The following is a 27,127-nucleotide window of genomic DNA, read 5'->3' on the forward strand; positions in this document are numbered from 1 at the left end:
CTGTAGGACCACTTATTTCACCATTCAATAATTCTTCCCTTCTCAGGGGTGTCGGGGGGGGGGGGGGGTTCGGAGAACCAAAAAGAGACCTTTGTGTGAGCACCCACGTAGCGCCGGACCACTATCTGGTACCTACCTATTCCGGTTTCACAAAGTTCAATTGTATAGAAGTACTTTCTTCATACAATGTTGCCACTTGCAACCTTCAACAAAACACAGTCCGGTCTGTTATCAGTTTCCCCAACTCACCGGCTGTGCTGAACTCAATGGTGTTGCTTTGCTGTCGGAGTCGAGGACAGTTATATGGTGGCAATCGCTTCTCCCCGCCTTGGCTATCAATGCGGGAAGGCCATTGTGTACCTTTGACACACGCTACACCGTCAGCTACAATTCCTGGTCTTCTGCTTCTTTTCCTTGAGGCTTCTTGAACGTCGCGGTTCTGTATTGAAAAGGGCAAGGGAAATTCCCTCCTCCTTGACGCCCTCTCTGATCTCACTGCCTTGCTCTTTGGTTTAAACTGCCCTCTCTGATTTGCTGCTTCCTCGTGCGGTTTACCTTGCTCAAAGTGTGCTTTCAAACTCTGCCTTTTATCCGTGTGGGGAAGTGTGATGGAAGTCAAGTGTGTGTAATTATCAGTAATTGCCAGACCGTTGTGTTGGGACATGTCAGGTATATGGCCCTGGTGTTAGTCCATTGTCGCTCACGATTTGTCAGTGAGAAAGTGTTTGTGTTGGAAAAAGGGGGCGGGGTGAGTTTCTAGGCATCCTACCTGGTAGGATGGGGAAAAGGTGTTATAAGGAAGGGGCTACTGCGTCTCACCCTTCGCTGTCCCACCTCCAAGCCCCAAAACCCCCCACCCCTTTGTAGGTGATTCTCCTGCACTGCTTCACCCCCAGGAACTGGATCTAATAGAGATGGCTGTATCCTGGCCTCCTGGGTGACAGATCCCGGGGACTAGCGGGTGAGACACCCTCAGGTTTCTTCTGCCTTATCAAACAGGCAAGAACAAGCCTATTGTCAAGGGTAAGGGAGCTTTATTATTTGTCTTTCACAATTTGTGTATACAAAATCAAAACCATTGCACGATTGAGAAAACCCACCTAAGTTCCATTTTCTTCAGGCTTTCGTAGGTGGGCCCTGGTCTTCCCTCCCCACCAAAACAAAGGTTAATTCCTCATATTGAAAACAAAAATTTCAGGACAAATCAATAATCAGTTCCACAGTCTCGTACAAGGGGGCAAAACCCCCCAAAAAAAGATTACATGGTCCCACCTTGACAGTCTATGGTTCGCTCATGAAAAAAGGTCCTGGAATTGGTCTTCTGTTGCTGGTGGGATATGATGACCTCTAATCACACCAGTAGCTGTAGAGACAGCTCATTTTGTCCCAGAAGACTAAATTGCTAATGTTATTTCCGATTAGTCTTCCCTCCCACAGACCCCTCAACTTAGATATTCACCTTCCAGCACCAACTGCATTCAGAAACGTCTTGAGCCATCAGGGAGTGTCATACGGAACATCAAAGGCTCTGCTAGACTTTGATGTGGACCCAGGCAGGTTGGTGGGGACAATGTAAATAGAGCCACTGATAGCCAGTGACCTCAGTTCCACCTTTTTCTCAAGCTCTCCACAGCTGAAGGATTACCGAACGGCAAGAGATAAGCAATCAATCCAACATGCATTATGAGAGGGCAATAAGGAATGTGTGTGCGAAAGCACTCATCCAACTTGAACAACATTACTGAGATGCAAGTAATTTGTTCTTCTAATGGATTCCAACCTCCCTCATCATAGATAAGTGCAGAACTTGAAAAAAAGAGGATAGCAAAAAACCACCACTAAAGATACATTTTCGGAGAAAGATAGAAATCTGACACCAAGCTAGGAAGGAAGGTCAGACAAGAATTTACCCCTTTAAGAGACCACCAGGTATGGAGGTTTCATCAAAAGGTTGTGGAGCTCACGCACCCACCTAGCAGAAGTTATGGCAACCAGGAAAGTCGCATTAAGGCAGAGAAACCTCAAAGAGCAAGAATAAAAGGGTTCAAACTAAGGCATTTGCTATGTTCTAGTATTCCAAAAAATACAAAAACTCATACCCCTTGCACATCTTTTCAAGGGATCAATCAGAAGCTTAAACCTCTATTTGCATGTTTAAAAAAATAAAATAAAGACTTTGGCTGGATAAATAAGTTACGTATTAACAGTTAAGTAGATTTTTTTTTGTATTTCAATATGAGAAAAATTCAAACAAGCTTTGAAATCTGTTCTCCATCTATTTATTCTTGATGTTCAGCTCAACACATTTCGGGACAAATTACTTTCCTTCATCAAGAGCAAAGTTTCATTTTCTATTTAATAATGCAATAAATTAGTTTGTGTAAAAAAATGTTTACTAAAAGAATGCGCTATCCTGCATCATCATTATTCTTTAACAATATATTGGAAGACTGTTTCAAGAATCAGATGTTCATATTTATGAGTAATATGGACTCAACTTCTCATAACATACAAGTACCCAATGGTATACCCAGGTAGAGTACAGGGTACTATCATAAGTAATAGTATCAGATGCATTGGATCAATCAATCTTCCTGACTGATATCAGTTGATTAGGTGTGCAGGGCACAGGAGTATCCATACGTTTTGGGATACTAGAACATAGCATATAGAATTTCATCCCATGTGACAGGGAAATGATTACCTCCTCATGCACCCTTAATTATTATAACATATTCAGAGATAATTGGGAATATTACCTACTAATGAGATGTGCTTTAAGGAACATTCATTTTCAAACTAAGACCTTGTCAAGAAGGGCAATGTAAGATTTCAAGTCCCACCCCAGAACAACCAACTGGCATGGGGGAACTGGTTTACACATTCGAGAACTGTATAACAGTGGGGATGGTGAAAACCTAGCCCTACTCAGGGATCCCTTAATGAATGAAATGGTGGTGAAGAACCCTTTCACAGTGCCAACTTGCAAGCCAAGCTGGGCCAAAGAGCAGACCATCTAAAATAGTAGGGCACATCATGGGGTGCTTACCAGTCTCTGCACCAAGACGGAAACTTAAGCCACCTGCAGAATTAAACTACTTACTGTGGTGGAAAGGAGTACATCTATGACATCGGACAAATCCCACTTTTTGTACCCTCAGCCTCTCAAAAGCCAAGGATGACCGGTGAGGGGGCTGGAGTTCAGGTGGAGGAAGAGCCCCTACCAACTAGGGGAACAGGTTCACCCTGGCCAGAAGGCACAAAGGATGAAGGATAGCCATGGCCAGAGGTTCCGAGTACAATGTTGCCTTAAGCCCAGTCCACAGCAGTGATGCACACAGTGCTCCAGAACTTTCCAGTCCCCATAGAGCCAGTGGAATAACAGGAATTGGCATGAACATATGAAGGAGAGCGAAGTTCCTCTTTACAATACGTCTCCCCAGAGACCCCACAGGGATAGTTCCTGGGAGCAAAACAATTTTCACTTCCTCTTGACACTGGAGGTGAAGAGGTCCAGTTGAGGATTCCCCCAAAGGGCGAAGATCTCATCCAGAACTCTTGGCAGAGCTCCCATTCATGGGAGTTAAATGTTTGCCTGCTTAAGGCATTCACCACTACATTCCCAATGCCAGCAAGAAAAGCAGCCAACAGATGTAAGTCACTCTCCAGAATCCCGAGCCACAGCTTTATTGCTGCTCTACACAGAGGCAGTGATCCCACACCACCTTACTTGTAGAGCCAACGCATGGCCCGCATGTTGCTGGATGGGACATTTCCTGCATGCAGAGTGAAGGAATGCCACCAGTGTCAGTCTGATGGTCCACAGTACCAGTAGATTGATGTAGCCCAATGCCTTGGCAAGACCCCAATAGATCGCCTCTGTGATCACTAGCTTTTCAACAAGGCATCCATCTCCACTGTCGGCCGAGGCCAAGGTTTCCATAGTCGTTTTTCTCACTGAGCCATCACAGGATGTCCTGTGATCCACTTGTGTACCTGCAACAGGTCTGTCATTTTCCCTGGTACTAAGACCACTAACAAATAAGTAGTTACTAGAGTGACCCTAGGCACAATTGAGCCTAGAGTACCACAAAGATGCAGTATGGCATGATACCCAGAGATACAAAAAAGCAGAGGATGAGGCTATACTCTGGGATCAGAAGAGAGCCCATCAGATGAAGGTTCACCACTCTATCTTCAGTGGAGAAGGGGACAGCAGAGGAAGTGCCTGGCCTGAGCGATTATCCAGAACCACACTAATTAAATGAGGTAACGTGGATGGAGTCACCAGAGACTTGATGTTCTGGGTGAAGCCCAAGCTGTTAAGCAGAGGACCGGTGCCATGCAGGTAAGCAGAAGCCAGATCTAGAGGATGCGCTCTAATGAGCCAACCCTCCTGTTAGGGAAATACTTACATATTTTCCCTCCTGACACGTACGACTACCACAACGAAAAGCTTGATGAGAACCATAGTACAGAGGACAAAACAAAGGCCAGGACCTTGAACTGGAAAATGGAGTTCCCAAACCCTGAGCATCAGTACTTCCTGTGCTTAGGATGCATCAGCACATGTGTGTAGACATCCTCGAAGTCCAGTGACACTAGCCAGCCTTGTGACTTGAGGATCTGGGGCAAAGTGACAATCTTAAACTTGCCCTTGTGCAGGTACAAGTGCAGACTACTCCGATTTAAGATGTGGTGCAGGTCCTGTTGTCCTTCTGTATCGGAAAGTAAAGTGTAAAAGTCTCTTTCCATTTCCATTTAAGACATCAGCTCTATGGTGCTCTTTGCAATAAGTTGATGAACTTTCTCCAGCAGCGATATGGTCTGTAGATTGGGAGGGTGGGTTTGGAGGGTGCAGGGGAGCAAGATGTATTAAATGAAAGGATGCAATATAACCATGGTGTATCTTAGGGCTGAGGTATTGAGTTGCCACTCCCTGATCTACAAGGACAATTCCCCCACACAGGCCCTATGAGATGAGCGGTTGAAATCAGATTCAGAGGGGATTTGGACCTGGGGTTGCAGAGGTGTCGAAGACTGAGGCAACACTGAGTTCCTCTGCCTCTACCTTGATTGGGAAAATGCTGTTCGCCTTGTTTGCCAGAGGGCACCTGACCCCTACGACTGTGGATGGAGGGGAACATCCTGAAGGCACTCGCCCTGCAGGGAGTGGAAGCAGGCAGTTGAACAGTCACTATAGGGAGTCTGCAGGCTTTACCTTTCTTTATACCCATTAGACTAATCTGCAAAAAATGATCACTAAAGGGGCTATATACAGTTTAGCCTGGTCGTTGGGGGCAAAATGAGACATCTGCATCCACCAATGTCGGCGGATGACAGAGCCGGAACCAATGACCCAAAGCCACACATTTTGCCATGTCTAGGCCTGACTGGAGGATCTGACGGTTTCACATTGTTTTTTAACAAATGAAAAGAGGTGGCCCATTCTCCACTGCCTTAGAGAAGACATCAACAGGAACAAGCACAGGTACAGTTCTTTGCCCTGAAGGCCAGGCTTGCTGATGCCAACTGATTACAGCCAATGGCATTCACATTCTTGCTTTGCCCTATCTGAGGGCAGGGATGGGAATGTGGCCGACTTCAAGCCCACTCGAAGCATCAAACATCAGACCCTCGGGTGAAAGAGGTTTTGATAGGAGGCCGGATCCATGGGTGTAAAACTGCTTTGTGGCAAGGTCACAGCACACAACTAATGTGGAGGCAGGTTCAAACCACACAGTCAACAGTGGGTCAGCCACTGCTGGATTAAAGGTCAGAAGGGTCCCTAAGGGGACACTGATCAAGAATGTCCGTATGATGTTAATGTAAAGGTTTTCATACTGCATCGATGCCACTTGTGTGGTCTCCAGGCGCTCATGTGGATCTGTAATACAAGGAGGGAGTGTGTGTGGTTAGTAGGGTTGAGCGGGAAAGAGAGCTGCGATGTTGGGAGCTTCAGTTCGGAAACCCCGTTCACTGAGCATACATGAGCTTTTGTGGTGGCCGTGGTGCTGCGAAGAACGTGTGGATTGTGGTGCTGTAGACATCCGGTTGAGTTAGGTCTGGAGTTTGAGAGGTGCTTATGCAGGAGTGAATTCATTAGTATGGATTGTTAGTGAAAGTCCTGGAGATCCATCCAAGTGCTCCACATCTCCCACCCCCGAAATCCACCCAAGTGCAACACATCCCCCACCTTATGTATTCATCCAAGTGCGCCACCCTCCCTCCAGAAAATCCACCAAGTGCGCCACCCTCCCTCCAGAAAATCCACCAAGTGCACCACTCCCACCACCCCCAGCTACGCTGGAGCAGGGAGGCCCAAAGATTCACTGATCTTTGCAATGGTCCACTGGAAGAAAGCATGCAGCTTGCCAAATTCAAAGGACTGCACAAAGTTCAGCTCTGGGACGTTTCCAGACCACTGGCATTCCAAAGGTCTGAAAAACAGATTGGTAAGGGCACCGCCCTACCTCCACCCCCTCCCGGGTTACAGAACTCTGCTGGGAATTCCTCCACCTCTCTTGAATCCAAGGTGCCCAATCAAAAACCGATGGGCTCACTGAAGGATTGCCATCTGACAAGGGAATAGAAGCCCTGTTTTTATTTATTATTAATATGATGCAGGTAATTCAATCACAGAAAGGATGATCTGCTAACCAGATCTCCCTATTCATAAGCCTCATGCCAAAAGCATAGTTTACACCTGTGCCTTGCTGGATCAGTATCCAGACCTGCAACTGTGACGAAGTGACTTCTGCCCTGCAGGAGTACACAAATGAGTGGAGGCTAAAACACCAACTCAGCACTCACACTTCTACAAACCAAGAGCCAAAACAATCAAGGTAAAATGGCCCACATTACCACAAAAAGCAAAGGAGGTATATCTTGTGATTGTGCCCGAGAGAAGGCTATACTCTCAAGAGGCGTGAATGTGGTTCAGTAGCATCCCAAACAGCGAAGTTTAACAGTCCGAAATAAATAGGTGTCCAATCAAGGTTCGATATACCCCCTCCTATTACAGTAGGCAAACACCCAAGTTGTTTCTTTGATAAGATATCCTTTACCAGACAGAGGTATCTGAAGCATGCCACCTTTCTCTTCAGATGCTGAAAGAGAATTTACCTTTCTTCAATTTGAAGCTCAAGTAGCTAGGATGCTAGTTCCAGCAAGCCTGGACACACTCAGAACAGGAGAGTAAGACTGATCTTTGGGCTACAATCCCATCATACATCTCTACATCCATCAAGACCCTTCAGTGGCTCCTGCTGAAGAAATCATAGGCTCTAAAGCTCTATGAATCATACACAAAGCTGTTATAGGAGCCGGCCCATCCTACATCAGATCAGATCCAGAACTATACCCCTCCCTGCGAATGGTGATCCATGAAGGCAAGAATGTTTTCCTCCATTAATTTCAGGAAACCAACTAGGCCAACGGTCCATCAGCAGTGGCAGCTCCTCACTCTGGAGCACATTCCCTTCATCAAGTTTTACGTGAGCTACAATAATCCTCTTTTTAGGGGCTGAGTGGGTGAGGAAAATGAAACACAAATTAAAGAAAATCCCACAAATCAGCTTCCTTCCCTTACCGCTCAGAGTGAACCGACCTAGATGTATGTATCCTTAATTCTTTGCATTCTTTAACCCAAACAAAGGGCACTTCACCATGTGGTTATCGAAAAAATACACATATTTTAATATTTATCACAACATGTTATCAATTCAAATATACAATGTTAAAACTACACATCAATTTGTTCCAAACACATACTCAACCACATATCTTTGTGTGTACATATTTCTTCATTTCTACTGAAAGCATAGACATATATGCTTAGAAAACCTTTTCTATGCCTTTCTATGGTGTATTCTCCTCTAAGAACCACCACTCTTATTTATGCCCTTCCCAATTTCTCTGGGCAAAAAGGACTGTGCCAACACTTTCACAAGAATGTGTTTCTAGAACCAACATAGAATTGTATCTTTAAGAATAGGCGAGGCAAATAATCCCTATTGCGTATCCTGTTGGTACTGTCTTCAGGGCACTCGGGCTTAGTTCATGTTCTGGTTTTCACACACTTAATAGTATGCTACAATTTGCAATCTTTCTAAAAAACAAACAAACTTTTAAACTTTAAAACATGGTAATTAAAACATTTTTTGTGCAAAGAAAGTACTCCAAAACATCTGTAACAACTTCATCTCTATTACCAATATGGACAGCAGGGATATATTAATACTTAAGTGGTCTAATTATTGTCAACTTTCACACTTTCCCTAACATTAAGCATGATTTACTCTCTTCGTTTCATGTGTCTACAATTACACATTCTCCCTTTTGGAAGCTCTATTTCATTAGGCTGACGGTCTCCTGACAGAGAAGACTCGTTTTACTTTTTCTAAAGGGGGACACTTTTGATGTCATCTTTCCATCAAATGTCCCTCTATGTTTACTTATCACCCGTTTCTAAGCCGAGTCACCTAAATGCTCACCTCTCACTGGGTCTTCAATCTTTTTGCCCCGATCGAGTTGAATCGCATTTACACCGTTCGGGCAGTGTTGCTTCCCGGTTGTGTTCTCTATATCACTGGTAAAGGCAAGAGCAGTCTCCCTACTAGTTTACAGCCTTAATCTATAACACAAGACATAGGCCTCTATTATTTATCAATGTGTTGACAATAGTCACCTCAACATTCTCTTGTATTGAAATGAAGCTTACCAATGAGGTAATCTCTACTGCCTTGGAGTTTCCTTTATTTACATAGGGGGAATACATAGGGGGAAACTTCATCTTTCATCACCGTTCGTCTAACCGCTCAAGGCGTGGTCTAGTTAAAAAGAGAACAATGAAAGGGAACAGGATTAGATTTCCCCTTTATGATGGATGCCTCATTGCTAAATGTATACATCATGCCTATGTCTTACCTCATAGATATGTCTGTAACCTGTCTGCAACCGGTCGTCCCGCTCGCGATGAACAACTGCTACTCGGCAGTGCAGCGAGCCTACTGTCGGGTTAATCAGTTTTTAGTAGCAGGTGTCGTGATGTCACATGATATGTGCACATACTCACGTGTCGTAATGTCACGTGATACGCGGCCAACTTCTTATAGGTAGATCTTTCCTGCAGAGTGTTGCTGCCACTCTAATGCAGCATAGATGTAGAATTACAATTTTTATACATTGAATAACTCCAAGAGAAATTGTCATTTTGTTGTCAAGAGATGCGCAATATGCTCGCGTGTCTGATTCACACGTGACCCACGGCCATCTTACTATGGGCATGCCATCCAACAGTATATTGTTACAGTGATTACTGTATATGCTGCTCACTCATTCCCACAAAATATCCCTAAGAGGGTATTCATGCCATTCTTCACAGAGTACATGTTTTGTGAGAATACTTGCAGCCCCTATGTCTTGTTCACTTTTTGTGATGAATAAAAAAGGGACCACTCAATGGAAACATTTAATCTGTTTCTTACAGTGTCTAGGGAGTATATCCATTTCTGTTCTGTTTGTCTCAGCTTTAAATCTCTGTTACCACCTCTGGGTTGCGCAATTATCACTTCTATAATGAACCAATGAATATCATGTACTCCATGATGGGCACTTTTAAAATGTGCCACTAAAGGTTTTTCGGGTACCTGGTTCTTCACACAGGATGTGTTCACAGATTCTCTGGCAGATAGGTCTCTTAGTTTTGCCAATATATAACAAGCCACATGGGCATTTAATGCCATAAACTAGTTACAATTTGTAAAATGCTTCAATTCCCATTTTCTCCCTTTAAGGTCTACATGTTTCATGTTCGATGTTAATTCACACACGGAGCATTTACCACATCTTAAGTGGCCGACCACCGGGGGGTAAGTTCCACAGTGTCAATTGGTTGGTGGGCCTATCCTCGGACAGTGATTTGTATGCATGTACAAGTTTGTCTCTCAAGTTTGGCATACGTCGAAACGCAAAACGTGGTTTACTAATTGAGAAATCTTCGGTGTTAATAATATTCCAATTCTTCAATATGCATCTCCGCAAGTCGTTACTTATCGGAGAAAATGTGGAAACACAAGTAATCTTTTCCTCTGTGACTCGTGGTTGTGGTGTCAGGCACCTATGTCTTGGAGTGTTTTTGGCTCTTTTCATGGATCTGCGTACTATGAATGGTGGATAGCCTCCTGCCCTCAATCTAGTTGTTAAATCTTTGCTGTAAGTCTCAAAATCTTATTTATGGGTACAGTTCCTTCTAACACGTAGGAACTGTCCAAATGGTAAGTTTTGCCGCAAAGATTGAGGGTGGAAGCTTTCAAACAGTAACAAGGTGTTTTTATCGGTAGCCTTCCTAAACAAAGTAGTGCCCAATTTGTTCTCTGCATCTTTAAAAATTTCTAGATCCAAAAAAGGGCTCTTTTTCTGGTTGAAACTCATGGTGAAGTTAATACTTCCTCTTGATCGTTGACCCAGGTAACAAATGAGTCAAGTTCTGTTTCAGTTCCTCCCCACAACATGAAAACATCATCAATGTAACGCACCCAGATTTTCATGAGATGCTTAAAAGGATTGTGGTCTGCATAGACGGAGCGTATCTCCAGATCGTCCATGAAAAGGTTTGCAAGATCTGGCGCGAAACTAGAACCCATGCTTGTCCCATGCTGTTGCAAATAGAACCCATCTTCTTCAATGAAAAAATTGTTGGTGAGAGCAAGTCTGATGCACTCCAAAATAAATGCCGTTGGTACTGTCTTATCCCTCCTTTTCTCTAGATATTTACCCATGATTCTGACACACTTCATCTGAGGAATACTAGTATACAACGCCTCTACATCCAAGGTAACTAAGATGTCTGTGGAAGCCACAACTATTGTGTCTAATACCTTAATCATTTGAGTTGTGTCCTGAATATACGAGCGCATAGTTTTAACAAATGGCCTCAAGAAGAAGTCAGAGTATACCGACAAGGGTTCTAAAATGGACCCAATGGCTGCCACAATGGGCCGCCCTGGGGGAACCTTGTGATGTTTATGAATCTTCGGTAAACAGTAAAAGGCCGGTGTAATAGGGTGTTCTTGTATCAGAAAGGCTTTCTCATCGATGTCAATCCACCCTTCACCTTCTGCGTGATTCATTAGACTTGCTATTTCATCTCGAATTCTTGGTGTGGGATCGCATGGGAAAGGTTTGTAGAAAGTGATTCTTTCAAGTTGTTTCTTTACTTCGGCCCGGTACAATTCTGTACCCCATAAGACCACTCCTCCACCCTTATCTGCAGGTTTAATCACAAACAATTTGTTCTCAGCTAGATCTTTTAAAGCTATTCTTTCCACCTTAGACAAATTATCCCTATGCTTGTTTTTTGTTTGCACAAGAGTTCATCTTACTGATGATTTTGTTCTCAAAACTGATGATTTCTGGAGAAACCATCGAGGTTAGAGGGGTAAAAGTGGAAGGTTGTTTCAAACCAGAGACACTTTTGTCTCTAGGTCTTTGATCGTCGTGATCTTTAAAGAAATACTTTAATCGAATCGTTCGGAAAAAATTCTGCATTTCTATTTCAGTGGTAAACTGAACGGCTTTATTCACTGGAACGAAAGACAACCCTTTGCTCAAGACACGAATTTCTGCTTGTGTGAGGATATGGTGACTTAAATTAAAGATGGGGATCACCAAGTCGGCGGACCCGGCTGCCACTGTCGTGTGCGCATCCTGTGGTTGCCTGGTTGGCGGTTCCTCCCTCGTCTGCCCCGGTTCTGAAAAGGGCCTCTTTGTGGATTGCCTATATTGGCCCCATCAGTACTGGACCCACCATCGCTGCTGTTCGATGAGTTCGAAAAGGTGACAAACTTTCTAAATGGACGTCTCTTGTTCCCACCTTGGCTCTGGCCTCGATTCATATTGCTCTGTGTGAAAAAACCTGGCACCAGATACGGGTAGGTCACCTCTTCCGTGTAGTACTGAACATCTTTTTAAAATTTCCACAATTTCTTGTCCATGGTGAAAGTTTTGAACTTCCCCATATCCTCTTCTATTTTTTCCAATAGAGCTTTGGCATTAGGTATTATTGAATCTTCATTGATTTTCTTCTCCAATTCCTCTAGATCCAGTTTTTGTTTTTTTGCTTCCTCATTTGCCGTCGATATAACTAAAATAATCCAATCCCGGGAACACTTATTCCCAACACCACTAAAATTTGCCATGAATTTGGGATTGTCTAGAAATATCCGGGGTATATTTTTCAATTGGAGACCCTCCGGGATGATCCCTGCTTTTAGATATTCCACCATTAACTGGCCGTGGGATTCAGTACGTATTAATTTCTTAACTTTCTGAGTTAGCAAATCTAGATCATTGGTGTTAGATGGAGTGAGAGATTACCTCATTGGTAAGCTTCATTTCAATACAAGAGAAAGTTGAGGTGACTATTGTCAACACATTGATAAATAATAGAGGCCTACTTCTTCTGTTATAGATTAAGGCTGTAAACTAGTAGGGAGACTGCTCTTGCCTTTACCCGTGATATAGAGAACACAACCGGGAAGCAACACTGCCCGAACGGTGTAAATGCGATTCAGCTCGATCGGGGCAAAAAGATTGAAGACCCAGTGAGAGGTGAGCATTTAGGTGACTCGGCTTAGAAACGGGTGATAAGTAAACAGAGGGACATTTGATGGAAAGATGACATCAAAAGTGTCCCCCTTTAGGAAAAAGTAAAACAACGAGTCTTCTCCGTCAGGAGACCGTCAGCCTAATGAAATAGAGCTTCCAAAAGGGAGAATGTGTAATTGTAGACACATGAAACGAAGAGAGTAAATCATGCTTAATGTTAGGGAAAGTGTGAAAGAGGACAATAATTAGACCACTTAAGTATTAATATATCCCTGCTGTCCATATTGGTAATAGAGATAAAGTTGTTACAGATGTTTTGGAGTACTTTCTTTGCACAAAAAATGTTTTAATTACCATGTTTGTTTTAAAGTTTAAAAGTTTGTTTGTTTTTTAGAAAGATTGCAAATTGTGGCATACTATTAAGTGTGTGAAAACCAGAACATGAACTAAGCCCGAGTGCCCTGAAGACAGTACCAACAGGATACGCAATAGGGATTATTTGCCTCGCCTATTCTTAAAGATACAATTCTATGTTGGTTCTAGAAACACATTCTTGTGAAAGTGTTGGCACAGTCCTTTTTGCCCAGATAAATTGAGAAGGGCATAAATAAGAGTGGTGGTTCTAAGAGGAGAATACACCATAGAAAGGCATAGAAAAGGTTTTCTAAGCATATATGTGATGAATATTAAAATGTGTATTTTTTCGATAACCACATGGTGAAGTGCCCTTTGTTTGGGTTAAAGAATTCAAAGAATTAAGTATACATACATCTAGGTCGGCTCACTCTGAGCGGTAAGGGAAGGAAGCTGATTTGTGGGATTTTCTTTAATTTGTGGCACATTCCCTTCAGACATTAAAGTTAGACACATGAAATCCAGAAAGCTGGTAAAACGTGTATATACACATGCAGGCCTCCAATATAAGCTAAGGGAGCACTGGCTTCCTACATTTAAATGGTCATGATATTATACAAGTGTCCACTCAGAGGGCATTCTATCACCCCATTGACTCTTCTGGTCTGGTATAGCTGCAAGCTTTCTAGGTGCACTGGAAACAGTTCTTCTCTGTGGCCTGGGTCAGTGGAACTGACCGGTCCAGGATTGGTCTTGTGTAACTCTGTTTTTCTTGGCACTTAGTTTATGTTTGCCATGTTTGGTTGTTAGAATATTTGTATTTGAATCACTCGTTGGCTTTCACTCTTACCCGTTCACCCACTTGGTTTAAATGTGCCAAGAACTGTGAATGACCTTTCATTTGTTCCCCGCTGTTGCGCTAGTCTCCTCGCCCCTCTCACCTGCATCTCCTGTCAGGATTATGATTTGTAGAATGTTCTCATACCAGTTGTTAGTGGGTTGAAGTGGTTTGAATACGGATATTAAACTCAGTCCAAGAAGAATTATGCTTCTTAAACATCGGCAACATATTTGAAGGCTCATTGCAACCAGAACACAAACCAACACCATTCCTATAGAACCAGGTTTGACATTTGCTGTAGACATGGAGCCCTGGGAACCTTAATTGAAGATTGCAATTTTAGCTGTGCCCACGTATGTATGCATCTCAGCAGGCACTATGAATTTCCCATTTGCTACGATTGGCCGTAGTTCAAAAACAATTCATGGCTTAACTTGAGCTTCTGTTAAAAATCCCTATGAGGTTACCTTGGTGTGAAAGGAGATATCAGGAGAGAGTCAAGTGGTCTGCAACCTCCAGTAGTCCACAGTGTTGGGACGCAAAGTCCTCCCTGAATCTTCTGCCAAGTTCAGAAATATTCCCACCCATTAACTCTATGAAAAGCAGAGCATTGTGGCAGAGATTGAGAAGATCTGACTATAGACACACAGCATAGTCAAGAATGCACCAAGTGGAGCCTCGCTGAGGCTCGTCTAGAGAGGACGCTCAATCATTTTTCAAAATCAGTCTCAGCCAACAATAGATCAGTCTATTGAATAGGTTCCATGTGTTATTAAAAAAGAGGCTCTCTCAGAAATTAGATTTTATTTAGCAACGTGCACGTTCGAAGATGCCATCTAGTGCTAATCTTATCCATTGATCCACCCCCCTAAGTTCAAGTGCCCGTGCAGCAGTAAATCCTAAGACTGCCCCTAAACTGACCCCATTAAAAGTTTACGCCCCTTGTCACATCACCAGGGCTCGTCCCATGTTTCCCATCCTCAAACCAACCAAGGCTGAGCCCGCTTACTACACAGGCAGCAGGGTCGAGCCCATTCAGGCTGTAAAAACAAAATACAATTAGTGATTCATCCTAGCACCCTGAATGCTCCTAATCATTTGCCGACCCGGTCGACTGTGAAGCTAAGCAGGATCAGCCTCAGTTGGTAAGCGGATGGGAGACTGCCCTGGAAATACAAAGCTTAGCGATTGCTACACATGGATTGTGTTTATAAGTTTTAATTGAATTTGATCATGGCTGGCTCGGGAGAGCCACTAGAAGACTGGTTAGAGCCGGGGCAGGGTGGAGGTTTCAGTAACATGAGGTCTCCCATCTGCAAGCCAACCAAGGGTGATCCTGTTAGCTTCACAGGGCAGGGTCGGCAAATGATTAGTAGCATTCAGGGTGCTAAGATGAAGTACAGATTGCATTCAGCTTTCCAGCCTGTATGGGCCAGACCCTGCCGCCCTGTGAAGCTAAGCAGGATCAGTCTTGGTTGGTTTGTGGATGGGAGATATGTGATGTGCACTGGTGTTGTGATAAGGGGCGTAAACTTCTAATGATGTCAGCTCTAGGGACAGGCCTTATGATTTACTGCAGGGGCACTTGAACTTAGGGATGGATCAACGGATAGATTAGCACAAGAAGGCGGCTTCCAACATGTGTAAATGTGAGAAAATCAAAAAGGTAAGATCCATAGGATTTTTTTTTCATAGCGAGCAAAATATGCTAAAGAATAAACGTGCCCTATCGATTGGGCCAATAACATTTCTGAGACAACTTCTACTTTAACCAAATCATTTTTAACCTCACTTAACATTTAAGCAAAACGCAGAGCAGGGGTAGACGCGTCTCCCTCACCCCCTCTACCTGCCACCACCCGCAATCAAATATTGTCTCACTCAAACCTACCATTTACTTTTGGAAGCCAAAAAATGTTTTTTAAAAAGGTTTGGTAAAAATTGGTCAGTAAAATGACGGTACCATTGAATAGTGGCCATATTTCAATATAAATAGCATACCTGGATTAAAAAAAAAGCAAACTTACCTTTCCAGCACCCATTATTTTTTCTGCCGCATACACAGACTCCCCACATCTAGAACATTTCTCATTACCTCCAAATTTCTGAGCAAATTTGGAAGTGTTTGTATTTGCAATTGGCCGCTGGAATGGAGTTCTGTAATTAACACAAAAGTATTAGTGTGCATTGAATAAGTTGTGCTTTATTGAAATTCCATCAAACAGAATTCCTGGGAACATTTCTGTCTCAGTGGCAAGAGTTGAACTAATTTTGCTCATAGCAGCCTTTCTAATTTGGCACCCAAAGAGTTTTGGGATCAAACGGACAAGCCTCTGTGGCGTCGGTTTGACCCCGAACTCTTTGGGCGGCAGATTATAAAGGCTGCTTGCAGGGAGCAAAGGTTCAATGCAGTTGTGAAATGACTTGCATGAACAAAGTAAAAATAGACTGGTTGCTGTGCATCAGAAAAGACTGTTCAAACTCTCACTCGTATGAAGAAGCATGGCCATGCTCCAGCAGTGTTTAAACTCAGTAACGATAGTTTATGTATTACACTTTAAAACCTAGATGTTTTGGTGTTGCTGTCAATTAGGGCCTAGCTCTCATAAAAAGATCAGGATCACAGCAATCACCACTCGACATTTCAAAGGATAGCCCTCGGTTTGAAAACAGCTGTGCCATTAAGACACAAGGAAATGAACTCAAGTTTGTTATTGATTTCTTAATGCAATTAACTTCCTGTTCTATTGAAAATACAAATATGTACAAATTGATAATCAAAAATGATGTTATCACCTTCAACCATTTTTATACATCTATTTTTTGCCTTTGGATGATCAACCACCAAACCCCAATACTGTCATTTTCAAGCATGATAATGGAAGGGAAATGGTTTAGGTTTACAACTGACAGCAATGGCATCTTTTGGTCAGTCTAAGCCTCCTTTTAGCACTGGGCTCCATTTATAAATACGTAAAACAAAGAATAGAACCTTCTTATCCAGTACAGATTGTGCTGCCATCAGTGTCTGATAATAAAATATCAGCTTCTGTTTCATTTAAAAAGAAAACAGTTGGGAATGTGTCCGTTAGACACTTTATGCAAGGAATAAACCGAGAACACTTTCCATCAAAACAGGTATGACCACACCCAGGTTATCCCCCCGCCTACCCCCCAACACCTGATCTTTTCCAAAAAATGTTTCATTAGATCTGGTTTGATCAACCATCTTCAACTTTAGATCCACTACACAACAGAAGTTAAGCAATTATTTAGCAGGGGAAACAGGGTTAACCCGTAGTCAGCTAGTCACCCCATCCGCAAACAAAAAGTACCAAAAAAGTAATCTGTTGTCTGATGAGTCTACTTCGGGTGCCTTAAACCAGATTTCGGTTCATCCCGCAGTGCCAGTTCTGCTTACCAGAAGTGGCCCAATGAGCACTCACATCCAATACCCGGCTTCATGCCAGTGAGCTGGGCTCCTTACTCTTAAAGTTGGAGAATAGGTGGAGATTGTTTCAGCCAGAGACCTCTAATCATTCGCTTTACCAAATAAAATTGAGTGTTCCAAGTGCCAAGTATCCGGAGGGAAACTTTGAAGGGAACCAGCTTCTAGATGGTTTGATTAGTCTTTTGGTTCTAAACTCAGGTCGGACAACCAATTTGCATATCAGGACCATTACCAGAGTTTCCACTGGCTTTGCCCTGCCCAGGCATAGTTCACCATCTTTCAGGTCCCATCACACACGCTCATTCTCCACCTCCCCAAATGAGTGGGCTAGAAGGGCTGGTGGTGCACCCTCCATGACGGGATCCCACCTCAGCCAGCGCGGGCCGGCCCTCACCTTCATTGCATCACAGGGTCTCATTCAGCCCTCCAACTTGTGCACACGTTAGCTCCTTGGTCGCTGTTTCAAGACAAATTGGGTGGGTGACCGACATCACTGCAGATCCCTAGCACTCTTTGTGGGCCTCCCCAACCGGAGGCACAACACAGTTGGGGTGCAGTGAGGATAGTCCACCCCAATCAACAATAGCACCAAGAGCAGGTTGCCCATCCCCCGTCACCATCCCAAGGAAGGAGAAGATGCGTTGTGTTTTTAGGTGCCACCACAATCACCGGGGAATGCCAGTCACCTGGCCCTCCCGACCCTATGAGTTGGTGAAACAGACCAGTATGCACCGGCAACAAACCTCCGTGCCAGGTCCAGGGATCTTGCGATGGTGCTGATCGAGGTCTGACCATAGGGGGACAAAGCCCTGTACCCCGGGAGGGTCCCCAAGGTGATTGATGTTCAAGCGACCCTCAGACAGGCATAGCCCCGGCAGGAACCTGTGGCCACAAGGTGCGTTCGAAGTAACAATGATCAATTTGTCCTGCAATTCATTTTTAATCAACGCACAAGCAGAGTGATCCATGGCCAAGAGTCACACATTCCCACACTCAGCCTCCCCCAGACGTCAGCCCAACCCTGCTAGTGCAGGAGAGGCTGGGGGGAGATAGCACCGCCTGTCCCACCCACAGAGAGACGGGGGTGGCAGCACCACCCATGCAGCGATAAGTCCCAGTGCCCCATCAAGATTCCCCTTTTGGGAGTCGGCAAAGGCCATCAGGGTTTTAAAAAAATTGGTTACAGGCGCTCAGCCCGGGAAGCCCACCCTCTTCTTACGGCAGGGCTTCCCACGGTGAGAGTGGCAGGGGGTCCACCACCGGCCCATCCACTAATCCTTACACGACAGGGACCACCTACTCCCCTGTCGGGGGATGGAGAAGAGGGCTGGGGGGTGAAACCACTAGAGTATTTAAACTCCAGCCTGGCCACATGGTTCCAAGCCCCAGATACATGGACATGAGGGAAGGCCACTCGCTTTGCTGGCAAGCCTGACCATCGTTCACCCATGGCAGTGAGTGGCCACAACCTTGACACCCGCCATTTGAGTAGACCCGGCTGAGCCATTACTTAAGAGCTCGCCTGGTGTGCTGGGCCCCTATCTGCCTGCAGAGGACTCCTTTGAGAACAGGCAGGTTTCGCTCAGCACCTGGCTGCCCCCACTTGGGACTTCCCTTGCCCCAGCACCAGGGTGCCCCCACTAACAGTCACCCGCTGGCAGGGCGGGAAGCATGCCTGGCCTGCATGGTGGCTCAGGGGCCAGCTAGGAGAGGAGGGGGCACTCGGGGCTCCCTCTTTGGTGCATGGTTGGTGACGTCCTGGCAGATTAAACCAACCCTGCTGGACGTACCCATCTGTCTGCTAGGTCGTGGACCCCTCTGTTGATAATCCTGCTCCCCGGTGCCATGCCCCCCCACGTGCTCTGGCCACCGACCTCTCTGCTGGATGGACCATAGCACGATGGGTGCTGTGGTTGTGTGCCTCTGGGACTCAATTGAGGCCGGGTCCACAGCTCTCCCTCTGGTCGCTCCGTCGTTAATGATCCTTTCGCAGAATCACTTCTGGAAACCTTGTTACGACTTTTACTTCCTCTAAATCAGTGTTGTCCAACTCCAGGCTTCAAGGGCCGGAAACCTGATGGATTTTCAGGACATTCTTCATTAATATTCATGAGGAAAAATGTGCATACATTTAGCATCATTGTATGCAAATTTATCTCATGAATATTAATGAGTGGTATCCTGAAAACCTGACATGGATCTGGCCCTCAAGGCCTAGAGTTAGACAACCCTGCTGACAGGGCCATTGCTGACTCCGGCTCGGCCAATCCGAGGACCGCACTAAATCATCCAATCGGTAGTAGCGATGCGCACAAAGGGCAATGACTTCAATGTGGACAAAGGAAATGGCGTTGCCTCTGTCACGCTGCGCAACCCAAACTAGAAATAAGGCAGATACAGGTGCAACAGATCTAATCAGTGCTTAGATACAATAGTATGAGTCAAGCTGGAAACATGGTCATCAGTCTAAATGGTTTTAAGTTTATGGTGAGATATGGAACAGATCTGCCAACACGTGTTTCGACCCCAAAAGCGAGTCTTTTTCAAGGCAAAGCTGTTAGTGATTTGAAACAAATGACACGGTATAGCAAATCAAATGTACACCAACAGTGGTCCAATGGTAAACAAACACAATGGATAGAAACCAAAACAGTTTTTTTTCCCCCCAAACATAGTTCATAAGGGTAGGGCCAAAATTCATCAGGAAAAGACACAAAGACACGTATGGAGGTACAAGTAGGTTCAACCAAGAATGACCAGTAAACAAACTTAATATGGTTCCATGTTATAATGGTGAAACATTACCAGTGCGATTGAGATGTTCAACAGCCAAGGTACAGGGTTGTGGCACCAAACGATTTGTACATGGAAAAGGAGCCGAAAACAAAATGGAGAACAGGCAATGAGCAACAGTCCTAATTATACTCTAAGAGTCAAACAATGGTGTCCAATTGATGGTAAGTAGCCGCTACTACAACCACACATAACTAAGTATTTCTGCCAAAGCAGAATGTGCCAACTACATATCATGCATATTTGATAGAGAAAAGTGGGCGACAGACTAGAGAGGAAAGAGTGCATTGTCCAAATTTGGTTGTCCATCCCATGTTTTTCTCAAAAGCAACATGCAGTAAACTAATCCCGATATATGCCATCTGTCCCCCAAAGTGAGGTAATGAGTGTATAACAAGTATGGATTTACCACAATTGTGTTGAGAAATGAGTTGAAAAGTACATGCACTTGAAGGCCTGATCGGCGGTACAATTGCAGGCAAGAAAGTAATGTTCAAGCAAGCCAAGTCTGTAGGAAGAAACAAACCGGAGTTATAACAACAGTGTGTGAACACAGATAATGGTCTTATTGATAGGATACTGATTACCAAATGATTACTGAGATAAAGATGTAAGGCATAAGGAAACTGGGCTCGGTCAATGCCAGGACGCCGTGTCCTATCGATGCATGCATAATGGCAAAAAAAGGGAAACTGGGCGTTTTGCAAATTAGAATGACTAGTGTGCAACCCCTGAGCGTTGGCAATGGTACAGTAAGCTAGCAGCTCATACTTAATGTTCCGGGGTTGGATCCCCTCCAAGAAAGTAGTTTCCGACGTGTGTAGGTGGAGAAAAAGCAGCTTGCATCTTCCGTGTTTTTGAGGAAAGAACCTCAGCTAACGTCACGTGGCGTAATCACGTGATACCGCGATTTAATGTGTACGCTATGGGATAGCAATGAGATAGTGCCAGTGGATGTGTTAAGGTATCCAAACAGAATAAGTCACTACAACCTGTGACAATTCATTGTGGAAATGTTAATAAAACAGCATTTAAGTTGCACAGGAAGGGCAAATACAAATTGGGGACTCGTACTGAGAAAGTACTAGGCAGAAAAGAACAAATGAAAAAACAGAATAGTGAGAGATAAAAGAACAGAGGGAAATATTTGGAAGAAAGATTATATTTAAGCCAAATGTATAATAATGAGAATTCAGTAAGGTGCATGTATGCAAAAATATTTAGAAAGTGAGATGAAGAGGGGCAAATATAGCACCAGTGTCAAGTGTTGACAACTCAGATGAAGAATGATATTAAGAAACTATTGTGCATGGAAGGACAGAAAATGCAAGCACAATGCAAATAAAGGAGGACTGCACCAACATTGATGTAAAATGGGTCCAAGTACCATAGCATTAAAGGAAGACATTCAGTTCCATATATTTGTTGAGTCCCAGACTGGTGCATCTGAGTTTGGCAGTAGTCCGTGCCTCGAGCTGCCGTAGTAATTGTCCGTCGTCAACTCTTCGGTGGGCATGTGCTTGTATGAGTCCAATAAACTTAAGGTCCTTGACTGAGTCCAGTTGGTGGTGTTGCTGCCAGTGATTGGCAAGAGGTAATTTGGGATCCTGACTTTTCAAATGGGCAAAATGCTTGCGGATGTGTACATGTAGTTCTCCAATTGTCGAGCCAATATAGACCTTTTGACATACACACTGAATGGCATAAAGTATATATTTGGACTTACAGTTGATGAAATCACAGATCTGGATTGCATGACCCTGATGACAGGTAAACACATTCTGATTGAGGGAGAATGCAGAAGTTGCATGAGCCACATTTGAAAAAATCCAAAGGTTTGGGCTGGAGCAACGTTTGGAGATGTGTTTAGACAGGCTTCGGTTGGAGAAACGAGGGGCAAAGATGGTTTAGCAAAGTTCGATTGCGAATGAATACCAATTTAGATCTGTTGGAGATGTAGGATTGCAGATCGGGATCCAGACACAAATGCCAGTGCCTGTTCAATAATTGGTAAACCATATCACTATCCTGAGAATACTTGATAAACTGCACGTTGTTGAGGTTGTTAGTATTCTTGACTTTATGGGTGCCAAAAATTGAGTCTCTGGTAATTATATTGGTACGTTCCAACCCTCTGTTAATGGAATGTTCCGAATAACCTCTTTCCAGAAACCTCTACCTGATCATGGCACACTCTGGTTCAAAAGCTACCTGGGTACTGCAATTGCGCCGTGCACGATGAAACCCTCCAAATGGAATATTATCAATGACAGATCATCTGTGGCAGCTGGAGGCATGGAGAATGGCATTCACAGCTGTTTTGTGAAAGGATTGAGTCTGCAGCATTCCATTAGTAATATGGATCTGAAGGTCTAGGAATTCTAATGCATCAGGACTCACATGTCCAGAGAATTCAATGCCAAAATCATTCATATTCAAATAAACCCGTTTTGGTTTCTATCCATTGTGTTTATGTTTACCATTGGACCACTGTTGGTCTACATTTGATTTGCTATACCGTGTCATTATGTTTCAAATCACTAACAGCTTTGCCTAAAAAAAGATCCGGTTTTGGGGTCGAAACACGTGTCGGCAGATCTGTTCTATATCTCACCATAAACATGAAACCATTTAGACTGATGACCATGATTTCCAGCTTGACTCGTACTATTGTATCCAAGGACTGATATAGATCTGTTGTTCCTGTATCTGCCTTATTTCTAGTTTGGGTTACGCAACGTGACAGAGGTGACGCCATTTCCTTTGTTCATCGTTCTAATCCCAGTAGTTTTGCGGTAACTACTAGTCCCTCGGGTATGCAGCAGCCCGCAGTTTTGACTACAATCTCATTGACTGCTATTTGTGCACTTTTCCACCACTATTTTTGTAGCACCAGCGCCTCCCATACACAGCACACCTCGATCCAGTTCCTGACTTATCAATGTGAGCTTCATGACTTGCAGTTACTGGGAATTCCTTGTTCATGGGAAATCATTGCAATCCCCACCATGAAAAGGGTTCAGCGGTTTACCCGCACCCGTCGGCAAAGCATAGACATGCTGATCCATTCAGTGTAGCGCGCATGCAGCCCTGAACATCCAAAGGCATCACAGATCGGTTATTGCTCATTCTCGTGCGGCTAAGTGCCACTTGTCCCTCTAAGAAGTTGAACGCTGACCGCTGGGCTTCACATAACTAGTTAGCATAAAGGAGTCTCATTCATGATCTGAATTAACCAGACAAATCACTCCACCAACTAAGAATGACCATGCACCACCAACCACAAAATTGAGAAAGAGCTATCCTGTCAATCCTTTGTGTGTCCGGGTCGGGTGAGGTTTCCGCATCTACTCAAATTAAGCCACAGGCTCCCCTCCTGCAGGTGTCCTTCCGTTATTTCCTTTAAGCTTCACCTTTGCAACCACACCCCTCATCCCCAAAGAGTTTGGTTTCCTGGAACTGCTTGGTGGGTCACAGGAATAACACTGCTGGATTGCTAGCCTGAATCATTGATGGTCAGAACTACGACGGTATCTGATCGACTTCGAACGTCCTACTTTCGTTCTTGATTAATGAAACCATTCTTGGCAAATGCTTCCACTTGGTTCATCTTGCACCAGCCCAAGAATTTCACCTCTAGCAGCACAACACAAATGCATCTAGCCATCCCTCTTAATCACGGTCCCAGTTCAGAAAAACAACAAAATAGAAGCAGAGTCATATTCCATCATTGCTAGCTGAAGTATTCAGACGACTGGCCTGCTTTGAACACTTTTTCAAAGTAAACACTTCGGACCCCCAGGATACTCAGTCACAGGCTGGGACACAGACAATTCAATATTAATTACCAGTACAACTGGGTTTTATGTCCCCCATTAACAACTATTGAGCAAGGTCTAAATCACTGCTTAGTGGCCGCCCATTCTTTATCAAAAAGAAACCAGTATATTTGATGTTCATCTACCCAAGCACAGCCCTTGACAAAGTTAACAGAGACACTGTCATGTTCTTAGGACCTATAATTGTCCTAAATCTTTGGTAGACATACTAAAGGTAATTCACACAAATTAGGCTTGCGTGAGAAGTAGCATAGAAAGCCATAACACCCCCTAGTCCATGATATGTTTGGGAGTTAGACAAGGGTGCTTTTAGGCCCCATTGCCATTTTCAATATACATTAATATTCTACAAGAAGTATTACTATAATACACCGCTGATGTACCAAAATAGGTGAAAGACCTGTACCAGTATTAGTTTATGCTGACGGCACAGTCTTAAATTGCCCGCACAACAAAAACCCTTAAAATCTTAATGAACAAATACACCCAATATATGAACAGTCTACATATACATCTGAATTCAGTTAAATCTGCAATAATGGCTTGCCCGTATGGCAAGAACAAGATAAAAATTCCAACAATGTGGAGCAATGGCGTCCCCCCCCATACCATGCATGAAATTTAGATTATTTAATCATTTGCTTTTTTGAATTCTCTTACCCCAGATTCACATGGTGAAAAACAAGTGACCAGAATGAGGCAAACTTTGAAAATATTTCATCAAATCGGATCCAACTAATTTGCAGCCAAATGTGTCAGCACCTGTGTGTGATCTAACCCAGAAAATGCCCGATCATACGTTTTTGTACTTTTTTTGATAAAGGGGTGACAAGCAACCTACGTGTTAGAGCACCCCTAAAAATAATTGCTTATAATTAATGTTATGTAGTGGATCTAAAGTTGAAAATGATTGATCATACCAGATCTAACGACTATCTAACAATATCCAACAAATGAAACACATTTTCTTTCAATTGTTTGACTGAGGACAACTGGCTACAGGTTAGCCCCCCAAACTCCCGAAATAATTGCTTATATCCCCCCCAAAACACCCAAAATAATTGCTATTAACTCCTGTTCACAAGCGGATCAAATGTTAAGAAAAGTTGATCAAAAGTAGCTCTAAAGAAATTCTATTGAAATAAGTGATTTTTTTTCAAAATTTTGTGGAGGGGGGCCAGTTCCCCCGGCCTTTGCAGCCAAATATGTCAGCGCCTCTGTGTGATCTAACAAAACAAAAAAATGCCTGCTCATACAGAATCTAATGAATATCTAACACTTGACAGATTTATTTCCATTTTTTGATTGAGGGGTGCTGGCTACTGGTTAGACCCCCTCTAAAAATGGTTTATAACTCCTGTTTTGTACTTTACTTTGTTGTTTGTAACATGTTTAAGGCAGAGGATAGCTCTGACCGCCCCATTCTGGATGACCTGCATCTTACTACTGTTGCAGTCCGAGGTACCATCCAGCATGTAGTTACAATAATCAAGCTTAGCTCTGTAGAGTGGTAGGGGCATATTTGCCTAAGCAGGTTGTGCAAGTAATAATAATTAATAATAATAATGATTTGGCACTTATATAGCACTACGAACCCTCAGGTATCTGAGCGCTGCTTATTATTACCCACGGTGTGTGGTGCTCATTTATCAACCTCGGAAGGATGAACGGCTGAGTTTGGCCCCACCGGGATTCGAACCTGCGCTAGCAGGCTCTGCACGGATGTCAAAGCGAGAGCTCTATTCGCTGTGCCACTTGACCGGCTATGGTCAAGTGGCACAGGATGAGCGCCGATGAGCTACATGCTCATCAAAAGAAAGGTTGGAGTCAAAGTATATACAAGAGTTCTCACATGGGGGGGGGGATAATTTAGTAGAACAAACAGCAATTGAGAAGTGACTAACATGAACGTTTCTTTAGCCTGGGGGCAAAACCCATGATCAATCACTCCGTTTTGCCATCATTGAGAGGTAGAGAGTTCAAAGTTATCCAAAATTGGATAGAACATAAATGTTATTAATGGCAAAGGCATCCTGGACATGCACACCTGACAGTTAGAAAAGAACAGAGGTATCGGCTGCATAGTTCATATAGCAGACCCCCCATGCTATCACGCAGATTGAACAGTGGCCTGGTATGGACAGGTAAGATAGCCCTGCGGTGTCCCAGAAAGGATTGTATTCACTCTGGTGGAATTTGGCAGATGTTCAAAACCCGCTGCAGTTTCCTAATAAGCAGATTATGGTGCAGTAAATCAAACGCCGCTGGAGGATCAGATGCATCAATAATGGATAATGCCTGTGATGTTTGAATTTAAAAATCGAGCAGCGAAGTCTCATTACCATATCTGACGCGAAAGCCGAGCCCCCATCAGATTGTGAGCTTCAATAAAATCTTGGAGTTGAGTATATGCTACTTTGTCCAGAATTTTTAGTAAGAAGGGGACTTGGTGATAGGGCGGCATTTCCCTGCAATCGCGGGATCGAGATTGTCTTTTTTTTTTTGAAGTTGTGCGATCCACACTTCCTTGATGGAAAAAGGAACTAAGGACTAGCAAAGGAGGCATTTATGATCCTGGTAATCCATCAGTATCTCCGAGTGCTTGATACTCGAGGGACACACGTCCCCCAGACAAAGTGGTTTTCATGCCCCTTAAGATTGATAGAACTTCATCCTCAGACACTTGGTGGAACGCAAATAGCACCAAGGAATCCACAGGTTGGTAGGAAGAGAGATTGAGGGATGCTGGACGAGATATTATGCATTGATGGACAGATATTTTTCTAAAATACTAATCCTAAATGGACTGGCACCAAGCAACACTTCTCACTATCCAACCTCTTGTTCTTTCCTTCGAGTTCCAAGAGAATTGTAAAGAGCTCTTGTGAGTAAGACTTGGCCTAGAGGATTCTGCTGTTATAATTAGTTTGTTTGGCAGATAGAATAGCTTGCTTATAGGCAGCCACAGACTTCTTAAAACCAGGAAGGGAATCGGCGCACAGACGTTTCCTGCCAAACTCGTGCAGCGGATCCAATGTGGAAAATGGTTGATTAAAACGAAAACAGACACTTCCTCAAACTCAACCCATCACCTCATCTACCTCCCTAGGCATAAACCAGACTCTGCCCCTTGCATCAAAGAAATCTCCACAGGCAACAGATTTGTGAACAGAGGATACTCGAAAAGTACAGTGACAGAATGTTTTATTAAAGCTGAAAAACAATTGAGAAGAGATCTCT

At 43.8% G+C, this 27,127-nt stretch overlaps 1 protein-coding gene across 1 annotated transcript in view; it reads right to left on the reverse strand.

Moving 5' to 3' along the window:
* Nucleotides 1-27,127, reverse strand: part of CSRP2 (cysteine and glycine rich protein 2) — a 238,009-nt gene that overhangs the window by 7,202 nt on the left and 203,680 nt on the right. The window contains exon 4 of the mRNA XM_069629271.1: nucleotides 15,832-15,961. Coding sequence (XP_069485372.1) covers nucleotides 15,832-15,961 — 130 coding nt within the window. The remainder of the gene's footprint in view (nucleotides 1-15,831; nucleotides 15,962-27,127) is intronic.

The sequence above is a fragment of the Ambystoma mexicanum genome, chromosome 12 (assembly GCF_040938575.1).
Source record: "Ambystoma mexicanum isolate Mex_15411 chromosome 12, UKY_AmexF1_1, whole genome shotgun sequence".
Lineage (NCBI taxonomy): Eukaryota > Metazoa > Chordata > Amphibia > Caudata > Ambystomatidae > Ambystoma > Ambystoma mexicanum.